Source organism: Gracilinanus agilis, chromosome 4, assembly GCF_016433145.1.
Source record: "Gracilinanus agilis isolate LMUSP501 chromosome 4, AgileGrace, whole genome shotgun sequence".
Taxonomy (NCBI): domain Eukaryota; kingdom Metazoa; phylum Chordata; class Mammalia; order Didelphimorphia; family Didelphidae; genus Gracilinanus; species Gracilinanus agilis.
The window spans coordinates 112002237-112016774 of record NC_058133.1 but is presented as its reverse complement, the minus strand read 5'-3'; the positions used below and the strand labels follow the sequence as shown (position 1 = coordinate 112016774).

The window sequence follows — 14538 nt, the reverse complement described above, 5'->3', positions numbered from 1 at the left end:
TTGGAAGGTATAAGAAGACTGGAAGGGTGGGGGTAATTAAGGGTTTTAAAACACAAACAGAGGATTTTATATTTATATTGGATCTTAGAAGTAAGAGGAAACCACTGGAGTTTTTTTTTTTTTGAGGGATATGTGTATGTGTGCGTGTGCACGCGTGAGTGACATGATCAGACAAGTTTTAGAAACACAATTTCTGATAGCTGGCTGAGGGATAACTGAAGTGGAGAGAGACTTGAAGCAGGGAGGCTAACCAGAAGGATATTGCAGTAGTATAAGCAAGAGGCACTGAGGGTCTAGATTATGATGGTGTCAGAGTCCAAGGAGAGAAGAGGGTAAAGAGAAGAAGAGATGTTAGGAAAGTAGAAATAACAGGTCTTGGAAACAGATGGGATGTGAGGGAAGCGAAAGTAAGAAGTGAGGAGTGAGGATGAGGAGATGAGTTAGATGCCTAGGTCACTGAGGATTTGGTGATGCCTTTGATAGTAACAGAAATTTTTAGAAGAGAAGAAAGGGTTTTGGGGGAAGAGATAATGAGTTCAGTTTCGAGCATGCTGAGTTTAAGATATCTGTATTGCAGATATCTACTTTAAGACGTCTGATAGATAGCTGGAGTTTGAAGAACGGGGATCAGGTAAGAGGTTAAGGCTAAAGATCTGAGAATCATCTGCAGAGAGATGTTATTTGAAACCTTGGGATCTAATATCCCATGCAAAATAAATGACAAAGGGAAAACGGAATAGGGTCCAGAGCAGACCTGTGGGAGACACCCACAGTTAGTGAGTGCAGCCTGGAAGAAGATCCAATAAAGGAGTCAGAGGAATTGTCATACAGAGAGGAAGAGAACCCAAAGAGCGGTGTTTCAAAACTTAGAAAGAATTTATCAAGAAGAGGATAATAGGGTCAAAAGCTACAGGGAGATCAAGAAGGATGAAGATTAAGTCCTGAATTTAATAATCAGCAGAAGCACAAATCATTCCAATTAGTCAGAATGTCTTATAACTACTGACCCCACCCTCTATGTTCTCTTTGCTTGACTGCAAAGCACTACCAAATAGCAAGATTCCAGTGTCCATGTAAGAGCAGTAGCTCTCACACAGCAAGAAATATCTGTACTCTTCAGTACCCCACTGTCTAAAATACATCTTTCAACCACTCTCCTTCCCCCACCATAGCCCAATTATTACCACTACCAGGAGTCATTCACTCTAACATGCCTTTCAAGAGATCTCCCCTCAAACAAGGAAACAGCAAACAGAACAACTCCCAGCTTGGCTTGACAAAACAAAACGGGTTTCGTTTGGTAAGTAGCTGATTTTAGTCTTCTTCAATGCATTTGAAACAGCACTGAAGGAAAGTTAGATACTATGTGGTGAGAACAGCGGGCACAGACAACAGAAGCTATTTTTTTCCTCCAAGGACAGAAAATAAAGTGGAAGAAAAGAAGAGGAAGAATCTTTGTAATGAATTGCTTTGCGAAGCTCAGAAAATGCCACATCCAGTCATGGTAATCTAGGAGGGATTATCTCACACTCACCCCTCTTTACAAACAAAGACAACCTTTGTCCCAAGCTGGGGAGGACTGGGAGATTTAACTTCTCCATTAAGAAGCTGATCCAGGAATTTCCCACAGGATTTCACTAGGAGAACAAGAAAGGGATGAGGCCAGCATATGAGAGACAAAGAGAAGAGATTTGCAAGAGAGGTTCTAGCTAGCTGTAGGCACCTTCACACTTTGGAGTTTCATAGTTCCATTTCCCAGGCTCTATACACTTAATGGAAGCTGATCCTTTGAGAAAGTAGCCAGGTTCACAGTCATAGTACACAGTATCTCCAAAGGAAAAATAGTCCTTGATTTTGCTCCGTTTACCGTGGGAAATCTCCATAGGTGGAAGACACCCTGAAGAAAGAGCAGGAACAAAAGACACCTTTAGTTGTCACAGGAGAATAATCTTTCTCCAACTGAAGTCTCTGGGGTAGGTAAAAGAAAAGAAAAAATACACTAAGTTTAGATCTTTAGGTCATAAGTTTTCCTGGGACACTTTCTCCACCTATTTATCCATTAAAATTTGTTCTAGTCTATTTAACAATTTGCCTTTTCTATCCTGATACTTTAAAAAAACAGCATCAGTTTTATAGACTCAAATTTCCTGTATCCAAAAGGAGAAAGTCAGTGCCCTAAGATTACTCCATTGTCCTCATGCTTCTAAGTCTTTTACCAAACTATCCACTTCAATACAGGAGAAATCCAACCAAATGACCACCATGAATCCTTTCTGTTTTGTAAGTAGAAACTGTTTTCATTAGGAAGGGCCATATTTGTGATATCCCCTTTAGTCAAACTCTGATTTCAGCTGCATTCCCCTACATCAGTGATGGCAAATCTTTTAGAGACTGTGTGCTGTGCCCTCCCACTGAGTGCTGGGTATGCCCTGCCCCACCCCACCTCTTTCACCACACAGGAGAGGGAGAAAGCGCTCCCATTGGGCTGCTGGGCTGCTGAATGGGTGATGTGAAGAAATGTCATCAAGCACAGTGGAGAGGGGGAAGGGAGGAGCTCTATCTGAGTCCTTCTGCCTTTCTGGTAATGAATCTGGTGGGGGAGTAGGGAGGCAGGGGGCACCTGTGCCCACAGAAAGTGCTCTGCATGCCATCTTTAGCATGCATGCCATAGGTTTACCATCACAATCCTATATGGTCCAGTAGAAATTAACTTAGGGAATGCAAACTTACTTCAATTTTGTCCTAAACAAAATCATTATCAGGAAGTTAATTATTCTGTAGGAAAAAACAAATGAAAAATTTCCAACTGTTCTTTTGGCTTACTTTCCATTGATCTCCCTAGATTTATATAGATAATGGATAATATAAAAAGTCTATGCTCAAAGCAATATTAAAAATGGCTTTCTTAAAATAAATTTCCATTACTTGACCATATTCAGTTATTATTACTCAACATTTATTTAAATGAATTTTTCATTTTTAAAAATTCTTTTCTGGGAAGATATCTATTCAACTTGCTCACTTCCCATTTATCCTAGTCTAAAGATTATCTCCATTTGCTAATCCAAGAAGCTTGTCTCATTTCCAAATTCCCAAAGATTTTGGCAAACTCACCCCTGAAGCACACCGGCAATGCAGGATCCCATTGGCTGTTAATCTGGCATTGCACTACTCTGCTGCCCTTCATGGTAAAACCAGGGTCACATTCCAATTCCACAGCATCATTTAATAAATAGAAAGGTCTAAAGAGTGACATACTTCTTCCATTGGCAATTACTGGGGTCTTGCACTTGGCTAGAGTAATACATCGAGGTGGAGGACTGTTCCAGATGCCAACTTTATTGTCTTTGCTAGTACAGTGTAATGTTTTGTTACCCACCAGGTCATATAGCTTTTCCCCCCGTGACCCAGTGTTACATTCATAGGATACCACCATGCCATAGTAAAAATATTCATTAGTGCTTCGATATCTTCCATTGGGAATGGTTGGAGGTAGATCACAACGAATAGCTGCAGAGAGAATAGAGAATAACACTCATTTGGGAATTTAATCTTTTTCCTTTGAAAATAAAACTTCAATTTGGCTCATATTACATTATAGTTGCTTTTCACTTTTAAAAATTAAAATGTATAGCATGATGGTCACTTCCTACCCATTAGAAAAGTACCAAATGAACAGGTCATTTCATATAATCACAAAACATGTCTGATCATCTGGATTAGTCATGCCTTTGGGTTGTCAGAAAACTGGCATTTTACTTGATTGACTGATTTTTCAGCTTTCACCTAGTCCTGTGATCTTTCTTATGGTTGGGGGGATAAGTAAGAAAAAAGAGATGATCCCAAGTAGAATGAATGCCCTTGTATCTCAGAGGCAAAGAAGAGATAAGGCCTTCATATGAGTATTATATATCCATGCAGAAGGAACCAAGGATAATGGAACAAACCACGTGGAGATTTTTTTACTCACTTTCACACAGAGGTGGTTCATTCTCCCAAATGACGGTATTTCCTGACAGGATGCATTGGTTGGATGAGAGGCCAATAAGTTGATACCTAAAGAGTATATGTAAAATGATCACTCCAAGGCAAAGTTAATACTCACCATAAATATGCGACTTCCTTTACCAAAATTACAACCTGGAACAGAATTGGCTTCTGGTTTTGAAGTACCACAGTATGAGAAAAAAGTTTCCTCAAAACTGGCCCAGCAAAATTGTGCCCCCAAAGTCACTAAACTGTACATATTCTTTGACCTGGGTATATTACTACTAGACCTATAACCCAAAGGCAACATAGAAAGAAGAAAAGTACTTTATGTACAAACTTATTTAGAGTAGCTCTTTCTAAGGCAAAAGAGAACTAGAAAGTAAAGAGGTACTCATCAACTGGGGTGAGGCTAAACAAATTATGGTAACAGAACAAAAAGTGAATAACATAAATAATGACAAAAAAAGATGGTTTCAGAGAAACCAGGGAAGACTTCTATGAAATGATGAAGAGTAAAGCAAGCAGAATCAGGAGAACAATTTATACAAAGTTAAAAACAATGTAAAATGGAATAGTTTTAAATATTTAATATCTCTGATCAATGCAATGATCAACTCTGATTTCAGAAGATTGATGATGAACAATGCTACCCACCTAAAAGTTATGTGTTCAATAAGCAGAATGATATAGGCATTGTCCCATGAGGGAATTTGTTTTGCTTGACTTTATTTTTGTTATAGGGGTTTTTTTCAGTAGGGTGGGGGGAACTGGGAGAAAAAATATGTTTGTTAATTGAAAAAAATAAAATTTAATAATAAAAACAGATTCAATTCAGTGAAGGCTCAAGATTATTCAAAGGAACTAAGGCATTCCTAACTTCTTCAAGCCTTTAGCCAAACATGTGAAGTATTTTCTGCTTTGTATCTCTTACCTTCTAGAACAGAAGGGGTTTTGTGGGGGTCCATGAACTTGTTAGAATTTTTTATAACTGTATGTCTGTAAAATTGGTTTACCTTGTAATTCTATGTATTTGGCTTTATGCATTTTAAAAACATTATTCTGAGAAGGAGTCCAAAGGCTTCAACAGAATACCAATGGGCAGTTATGGGGGGGGGGGAGGTAAAGAGGAAAGTAAAAACACGAATCATGTAACCACGGAAAATTTTTCTAAAAAACAATAAACAAACAAACAAATAAAAGAATACCAATAGGGTCTGTGACAGAAAAAAGGTAAAGAACCCTGTATTTGAGGATGTTGAAAAGTTGTGTTGGCAAGAAAGGTTGAGGGAGATGAAGTGGTTTTTTTAATAATTTTTTTCCTTTTCTATATTTTCAAAACTGATAGATGCCAACAGTTCATGTCCCCTAGACTATAGGATAGATGCTTTAAAAAATTTCCTAGTACTTTTAGTAGATGTTCACTGAAAACATACCCCTCATCGCAAGAATATGTAATTGTTGAACCAAACTGGTTTGGACCTGTTATTTGCACCCGTCCGTGGAGGAGATCTGTAGGAGTTGGACATGTTTTCCCTATAAAAAAGAAAGGAAGAGAGAAAGAAGCAAGATTTGGGGCTGGTAGTATCTTTGCTTCTGTATAGTTCCAAACTTAATTTTGCTTGATGACCAGTCAGCCTATCTAATTCTGACTACTATGAAATTTTTGTCATCTTGATAAACTACACCCGTCTCCAAAAAAAATCAGTTAAGAGATAAACTACCCCAGGAAAAACTCATTGCTTGAATGTCTGGGCATGAATGAGAAGATGTTGCTAGATATATCATTCCCACACCAAGCTTGTAGAATTTCTTATTCTCAGAACAAGTTCAAAGAGCTGTCCCCCACAGCTGCAGCTTCACTAACAGTGAAAATGTCTTGTTCCCATAAAGTACCTTCCTTCTACACAGTGAAAAGAGAACAAGTCAAAGGTCAATCTGGGGTGATCTAGTCTTTGCTCACCCTGGAAAAGAGGAGCATGTGGAGAAGACAGGATCACTAATCTCCAATGAAAGAGCTCTAAGCAAAAGAGGAAAAAGAATTCAATGCCCCTTTCAATCCTCATCACTCTCAGGCAAAAGCTGAACCTTCTGATCCAGAAACTCAAGCACCAGGATGGGATAGTCCAACACTTCAGCTCAGTCTCATTCTTGAAGCCTACTAAGTCTTGGTGCTAAGAGGGCCTCTGAACAACATAACCCTCTTACTGATGCTTTCATATTCATATAGGCACTGGGCTTGGGGCCTTGGGAAACTCAAATTACACATCTGTTTGCAATTTGAAAATGTAACTCACATATGTGCATTGACAGACAGCTGTATCACATGTATGGCTACTCACGTTTGCACATGTTGTCATTTACACTTGACCATGTTGAGTTTTCAAGGCAGATGGTGCTAAACTTTCTTTTCACATATCCAGGGAAGCATTCATAAATCAAAGTATCTCCGATGTCAAACACAGACTTGGAATTATTTTTTAGTATCGCAGTATTTAACATTGGTGGGGAATAACACTGACCTGAAGACATATACATCAAAGTTGTTAGCTTCTTCAATTTGGAAAACTAATAAGACTTCTGCTTCTAATTTTCTGTCTTTACTAAACTTTGTGAATACTAATACTCAATAAAAACCCAAATAGTTTTAATCTTTGGAATGGGAATCTGATAAGGAGAAAAATTTACCAAGAATTTACCCTGGAAACCAATGTGAAAAAATCTATAGGTAAAGATTTTAAAGCAAACTAAGAGATTCAAGTAAATATGTGGAAAGATCTCATTGAAAGAGTGTGGGCATTTATATGAATAGAATCCTAAGCTATGTATGTATTATCTCCTATGGCATAGTAGAAAAGGGTAATAGGCTTAAAGTTGGGAAAATTTGGGGGTCAAATTCTGTCTTTGGCATTTACTTTTTGATCATGAGTATGTCACTTGATCAGGTCCCTGGGCTTCATTTTCCCAACTTTAAGATGAGGATAACAAGACTTGTAGTACCTACTTTACAGGATTGCTGTGAAGATCAAATGAGAAAATGTATGCAGTGACTTGTAAACTTTAAAGTGTTATGAATCTGAGGCTAGCTCAGGCTTGGTCCTCTGAACCAATCAAAGAATAGTGGTGGCTTTCTTAGATAGAAATGTGACCTCTGAAAAGCAAAAAGTCCCATAAACTTGGTAGCTCTGTAATGAACTCTATTCTAAAACTGCTTTATTGACCTCATATGACATCACAAGCTCCACTTTTCTTTAGAATCAAATGAGCTAGAAGCTCATTGATTAAAGGGAGTCCATAAGCATTTATTAAGGGTTCACTTAATATACAGGCCTGTATATCGCTTTAGAGTTATTGCACATCTTGTATGATATTGTACATCTTGTAGAATACTATATACCTCCTGAGAGAGCGAATGTCTATTGACAGGTATGAAGTTAATAGAAAAACTAGGGCTTGGTGCCTTTAAGTAATGAAATAAAACTAAATCTAAACCCTAAGTAGTAGTATAAAGATCCATAAGACTCACTTACAGCACAGTTTCTCTTCTAGTCACACACATTATTCCTGCTTAATGTTCCATCCCCTCTCCCCTCTACTTTGCTCTTTTCTGGAAAGTTCCATGTCCCATGTCTGCACTGATGGGGCCTCACTCTTCTTCCCCCAATATCTCTCCCAATATGTGATATCAGGGATAGAAAATTAATCACACCTATGTAAGAACCCACCCTTTCCTTATCAAATCCATGGACTGTTGTTGAGCTGCTCTGGGGGGTTGAGGTGAGAAAGGACCCAGGTATCACCACAGCCACTGAAGAGGAAGAGTGTTGCAAATGGAAGAACCTGGGTATACCATGTTCTAAGGCAGCTTTTTACCTAACTCATCCCCTTATCCTTCTTGACATGGCTTAAAAACCATTGCACCTGTTACTCTCCTGGAGAGAGAGACATGGTTATATCTTTTTTCTTGGAATCTTTCTTCCCTTCCCCCTGTTTCTGCATGTGCCTGTCACAGAGTACACAAGGAAGAAGGAGAGAAAAAAACATTTGTTAGACACCATCATGTACCAGGCACTGGGCCAAGCACTTTATGAATCTTATTTCATTTAATTCTCTCAATAACCCTGGGAGATAGGTACTACTATTTTCCTCATTCTAAAGTTGAAGAAACTAAGGCAGAAGGAAGTTAAGTGATTTGCTCAGGGTCACACAATTAAGAAAGAATCTGTGGCTGAATTTGAATTCAGATCTTCTTGACTCCAGGCCCAGGACTCTTTCCATTGTAACTGCCTCATTTCTTCTTTTAACTTAGTGCCTCATTGCAAGCTTTCTATTTCCCTTGAGTGAATTCAAATGTACTATGATAAAAATGTTTTGAGCACTATTGGACTGTCTCACTATTTTTTTTGAAAACTTCCCTAAGTACTTATACTTTAGGAACAGATTCGGAGACTTATATCCGCAACATGGGTGATAAACACAAGGAAGTCATTCTCATAGGCATTTCTTGAAAGGACTTGAACTCAAAGAATAAGTCTGAGCCCAAGCTCTGAACAAACCTGTCACAGAGTAAAGTTGGTTCTACAGAATCTTACAGAGACCCGAGAAAGAAAGTACCCAGGTACTGTATGCTTTGCTGAAGCATTTATGAAGTTCTCCTAGAATAGGAATATATTTGAATGGCAAAAATTTAAACCTTTTTACTCCTACCCATACCACCATCTTCTTTTCATTATAAAAGTATAAGAGTATTAAGGGCAGTAGACCATGACCAGAAACACTTTTACTGACTAGTATCTGAAGAGAATTCAAAATTCACACTTGCATGATTTCCTTTTTCAATTTGTACCTTCTACAGCAGGAGAGAAAAGGCCTAACTCCAACGGTAAAGTTTCATTAATAAGAGCCAGATTCATATTCATTTCAGTTCTGTGACCTTCATAAATTTCTCATGCTAGCCCTGCTCCCTGTTGGAGATTGGTGGCTTTTTTCCCATGTAGTCAAGTTAACAAGGTCAAGGCAAAATGATGGACTGTCCCTCCTCTTTTCTATTCATATGACTCAGTTCATCTGTCACCTTTTTATGACAATGTGTCCTTGATGTTTACTTTAATCTCATGTCACTGGATTATTGGGGAGGACAGCATAAAGAGATCCACAGTGGAATTTGTGTGGGGCTCTCAGAAACAGATCTGACCACATATATGTGCAAAGTAGTCCCTTAAATATTAATTGCCATGAAACAATTACAAATTCACAGAACATTAAGAACTAGAAGGAATAATTTAATCCAGCTTCTTTATTTTACAGAAGAAACTGAGACCCAAAGAGGAATTCTTAACTTTCCTTGTCCCTGATTCTCCCCAACCCTGCTCCACCTTCTCAGCCCCTCATACTTTCCCTGAGATTTTTTCACCATTTACTATTTACAATAAATATTTTGTATGTATGTAGGCGCCTGCATGTTGTCTGTCCCATTACACAGGGTGCTTCTTGAGGGAAGGGACCAATTTTGGCCTTTTTTACATCCCCAGTACTTAGCGGAGTGCTTAGCAGGTGCTTAATAAATGACTGTTGCCCAACTATAGTGATTTCTCCAAGGTCATGCCCCTGAAAGAGCAATAATGATAATACTTAAACATATTCTATATTTTCCAAAGTACTTAACATTCATTATTCCCATTTGAACCCCTAGAAGAACTTTGTGTTTGGTAAAGACTAAGATTATTATTCATATTGTACAGAAGAGTTAACAGTGACTCAGTGGTGAGATGATTTGCCCAATCACAAAGCCAGTAAAGCGCAGGGACAGAATCCAACCCAGGTTTTTCTGAAACCCAGCCCAGAACTCAATTCACTAGTAAACACTGCCTAATGGTGAAGCATTGACTCTTAAGGGCCAAAAGAAAGAGAAGATTAGTTTGGGTTGCATTAATGTGGAGCAAAAGACTCATCATAGAGGAGATAGTGCTTGAGACAGAAGAAGGAAGAAGGTATTTCTAGGTGCGTATGTATAAGGGAGATAACCAAATTCAAGCAGAGAATGTGTTGGAGACAGTAGGAAACAAAAGGATGACTAAAGTGATGATCACAGTTATTGGAGGTTTACAAAGTCCTTTATAAATATTGTCTCATCTTATCCTCACAAAAACCCTTGGAGGTAGAAGTTATTATTATATCCATTTTACAGATGAGGAAACTGAGCCAGGCAGAGAGACAAGACTTGCCTGCCATCACCCAAGCTAATAAAAGTGTCTGAGTTTAGCTTTAAGCTCAGGTCTTCTTGACTCCAGTCTCAGTTCTCTGTCCCCTGCACCACTAGCTGCCTTTAGAAGGTGATATGGTGTTATCCTGTAGGTAACACGGAATTACTACAGGTTCTCAGGCAAAGGAAAATTATGAGAATTGCTGAGTGGACTTTGTTGAATTGACAGATGAGTGAGCTACTGATAAAGCTTTATTTTTGTTTGTTTTAAAGGAAGAGCAACTAAAAATACTATTTGACACAGATAGGAGAGAGAGACTGGAGACAAAGAGATTGCTATAGACATATCTTAGCATGACACAGCAATCCAGGAATGAGAGAAAATTGAGGCTAAGTGATTTGCCCAAGGCCATGCAGCTAGTAAGTGTTAAGAACAGGATGAAAATCTAGCACTTAGTCCAATACTATTTCTTGGAGTTCAAAAGGGAAGGGAAAATGACTTTGGTTTTAGGCATGCTGAATTTCACATCCCAGTTGAGATGTGCTAGATATAGCTTCAAATTCCTATATAGAAGTTATGGAACACAGGTGAAAAATCTGAGCTCAAGATGTCAATTTGGGAATCATTTGCACAAACAAGGTATATTATTGAATGTATTGTATATTTTTTGTCTGGCTAAGTTCTGGGAGAGAGTAAGTAGATGGGGGAAGATAAGGCTAAATTAAGAACCTTTCTCCAGAGCAAAGCAGACAAAATAGCAGGAAGAATATTCAGAGCCATGCTAATTCCCCTTAAAATTAATATATTAACGTATTTTAATAATATATATTGAAGTCAATAAGTGGTTTGCTTAATCATAATACTTAATTAAATCATGCCATTTCTGCTGCCACAATATCTCCTACTTTTATTCACCAACATTTTCAAAGTTAGGCCATCCCTATATAAGCCCTTATAATGTCTCGTGGAATAATGTAATAGGTTAATATTGCCTAACTACAAGCAGTGAGTCAAAAGAATCATATAGCAACCAATAAATGTATTGTTATCTTAAGACTATATTGAGACTTATTAGTGCCCAGAATAAGATTTCTCGTCTTGGAACCAAATTTTATGAATGACATTAATAAGCTGGAGGGCAGCCATAGAAGGACAACCAAGATTTCATAGGACTGATTAACGGAAACTTCTTAGCCTAAAAAAGATAATGGGTATAAATTGGAGCACGATTGCTAAGCATTGTCAGGTAGAAAAAAGATCAAAGATTTCTGTTGGCCTTAGAAGGAAGAATTAGGAGATGGGAGGAAATTACAAGGAAATAATTTTAGGTTCAATTTAAGGAAAAGCTTAGTAACAATTAAAAGGGTAAAAAATGGAACTGGCTTTCTTGTCAGGTAGTGGATACCCCCTCACAGGTCTTCAGGAGAAAGTTGGATGACCCCTTGTCAGTTGGAGTAGATAGTTTTTGAGTTCTCTTCCAACTCAAATCCATCCTTCATCTTCCTGGCTCTAATTATTTCCTTCAGTTTCCTTCATAAGACACAGTACTGTAATATGAATTTTCCCAAGTCACACCTGTAGTCATATTCACCCCATACCATTTAAACAGCCTTAATGGCTCCTCCAATACTTACCAAATAAAGTAAAAAAGTAAAAAGACATTTAGAGACTTCCACAATTTGGCTTCAACCTGTCCCTGTCTTTCTGGTTTTAACCCTTTATGCTTCTCTCAGAACAAGAATATTTCAAGTTCCTTTAATACACTCCTTCCCTACCAAGTATGGCTATTCAATTCCTACTCTTCCTTCAAAGAAGGATCTGATCTTCCCAGCAAGAATTAAACTCTCCCTCCTCTTAAGTCCCATTTGTATCTTTCTTAATACATTTTTACAATCTATTTTATAGCACAATTATTTGCATATGTCCTGTTGTTCTGTAAAGTCCACCAGGTAAAGCGTTAAATGCTTCTGGACTGATAATGACTTATTGTTCTTTTCATTCTCCATCCTAACACAAAACAGTAGCCACATAAAACAATTTTGTAAAGAACAAATATGCTAGGTATTTTGCCTGGCATTTCATGGTACATTGGAGATGTCACAAAGTAGCCTTATGACAAAAACAGGAAATTTTCACTTTTACAATATGCTTGACGGTCTTGAATTGTTTTGATTCATTCAAATTAGATTAATATCAGAGATATATTTTTTAAACCCTTGTACTTCGGTGTATTGTCTCATAGGTGGAAGATTGGTAAGGGTGGGCAATGGGGGTCAAGTGACTTGCCCAGGGTCACACAGCTGGGAAGTGTCTGAGGCTGGGTTTGAACCTAGGACCTCCTGTCTCTAGGTCTGACTCTCACTCCACTGAGCTACCCAGCTGCCCCTATCAGAGATATTTTAGCAAAAGCTGAATGCACCATCTAGAACAGTTCCTACTATTACAGTGATGAGAAGACTACAGTCTTTGATTTCTAATTCCAAATATTTGAAGTTTAGAACTTCATTCTTCATTTTTAGACATTCATATCAAAATTCTGGGGCAAATACTGCCTCCTTCATCAAGGAATAGGGAACATGAAGTCAACGTTTTCTTTTTATTAATGACAGAAAAACTACCTAGAGGAAGGAACAGGAGAAGCTTTGTATACTTACAGGAACATAGTAATAATGACCGACACAAAATCAAGGAGGACTTTGAGACAGATCATTTTAACCTTAACTCTAAACCCTCATCCAGATATGAATGAATTCCAGTGCTCCAGTGCGCCTCTCAAGTGATGGAGATTTTGAGCTGGAAGAGATGCTGCTTGTTCTAACCAGCCCCAGGGGCACTCTACACCAGAGCTCATTCACCGTTTCCTGGTTATCCAGGTGATGGGAATTCACTACTTTTCAGGGTAAGGCCACCCGCTTTTGGACAGCTCCTTTCATTCTACCTCTCAGTACCAGCCTGCCACCACCCGTGGCTCCCGTTTCTGCCTTTGGGGGCAGTCGCGGGGAGTGGGGAAGGTGGGACAGAGGAGAAGTTTCACGTGGAGCAATGCCTGCCCCCGAAAGGGGGTGAGGGATGGGGAGCGGCCCGGCCCGCAAGCGCATGGAAGAGCCGGCTGGCCTTGCCTTGGGTTCTCAGGCGCGGGGGCGTGCCCCAAAGCCGCCCGCTATCCCCTGCGGTTTTTTCCCCACTTACCGCAAGCCGCTGGCGTGAGGAGAGCCAATAAGCCCCACAGGAGCAGTACGGCGCCCATGCTGGTCACCAGAGCGAGGTCTTCAGGCTCGATCACAAATTGGGGAGAGGTGGAAAGAACATGCCCTGAACCGCTAGATGCTTGCGGTTCCTCACTTAAATCAAGGATGCACCTGGCTCCAGACCAACCACCAACACTCCTTTCTCCACACCCCCTTCTCTCCCCTGGCGGCCCGTGTAGGGATGGCTGTGATTGGCCCGCTGGTGTCCGCTCTCACCCAATTGGTTCTCCCTCGGAAGGGAGCCGGCCAACCAGAAGCAGGCGCTATTTGCCTTGGCCTACTTTGCTGGCAGAAGATCCGAGCCGCAAGTTTCAATGTCTGGTCCTCCCTTGGAGCGCCCCAACTCTTAGGTCCTGGACTTCTCTAGGTAAATACTGCAGAGTCTGCAAAACTTGTTGCTCCCGAAGAAGTCAGTTCAGAGTCATATCTGCCCAAACTCAAACAGCGACCAAGTGTCAGAGACGGGGCTTGAACTGGGGTCTTCTGCTTCCTGAGACCGCAAAACACCCACCTCTCATCATATCTCTTTGGACCCATCAGCGTGTTCCGTATACCCATAGTATAAAATAAAGATAATTAAGGATAGGGACTAGATTTCATTGATATAGGGACGACTCCCGGGCAAAGAAGTTCCCTCCACCAATGCAGATTGTCACCTTAGAGGTTCAGAGAATTGCTTAGGATCCTGAGGGAGGCTAAGTGATTTGTCTTGGGTCAAATAGCGTGATTATGTGAGAATTGAACCAGATTTCCCTTTGGGTATTCCCCTCGGGGTCCCAACACTCACAAGTACTGTCTGAACCAGATTAAAATGTAATTGGGAAGTATTACAAAGTAAATAAAAATGACAACAAAACAGCTAATGTTTTGTGTGTTTTGGGTTCAATATTAAAGCCTGCAGGGATCCTCATGTAAGGTCCCAGTTTCTATTTGTGTGTGATATCCCTGCATCACCTCATGTTTCCTCTCAATATAATTACATAGTCATTCAGGGAACATTCACTAAGCATCTCCTTTATGTCATCCACTGTACTAAGTTCTATTGTATATATGTATATGTGTGTGTATGTATATCTATATAAACATATTTACGTGTCCTT

General features: G+C 39.4%; 1 protein-coding gene across 1 annotated transcript in view; it reads right to left on the bottom strand.

Moving 5' to 3' along the window:
* Positions 1 to 13437, bottom strand: part of LOC123245323 (complement receptor type 1-like) — a 38200-nt gene extending 24763 nt beyond the window's left edge. The window contains exons 1-7 of the mRNA XM_044674171.1: positions 13380 to 13437; positions 6330 to 6509; positions 5424 to 5523; positions 3971 to 4056; positions 3115 to 3510; positions 1724 to 1897; positions 1535 to 1637 (exon numbers count right to left, since the gene is read on the bottom strand). Of these exons, the coding sequence (XP_044530106.1) occupies positions 1535 to 1637; positions 1724 to 1897; positions 3115 to 3510; positions 3971 to 4056; positions 5424 to 5523; positions 6330 to 6509; positions 13380 to 13437 (1097 nt within the window). The remainder of the gene's footprint in view (positions 1 to 1534; positions 1638 to 1723; positions 1898 to 3114; positions 3511 to 3970; positions 4057 to 5423; positions 5524 to 6329; positions 6510 to 13379) is intronic.
* Positions 13438 to 14538: the final 1101 nt, after the last annotated feature.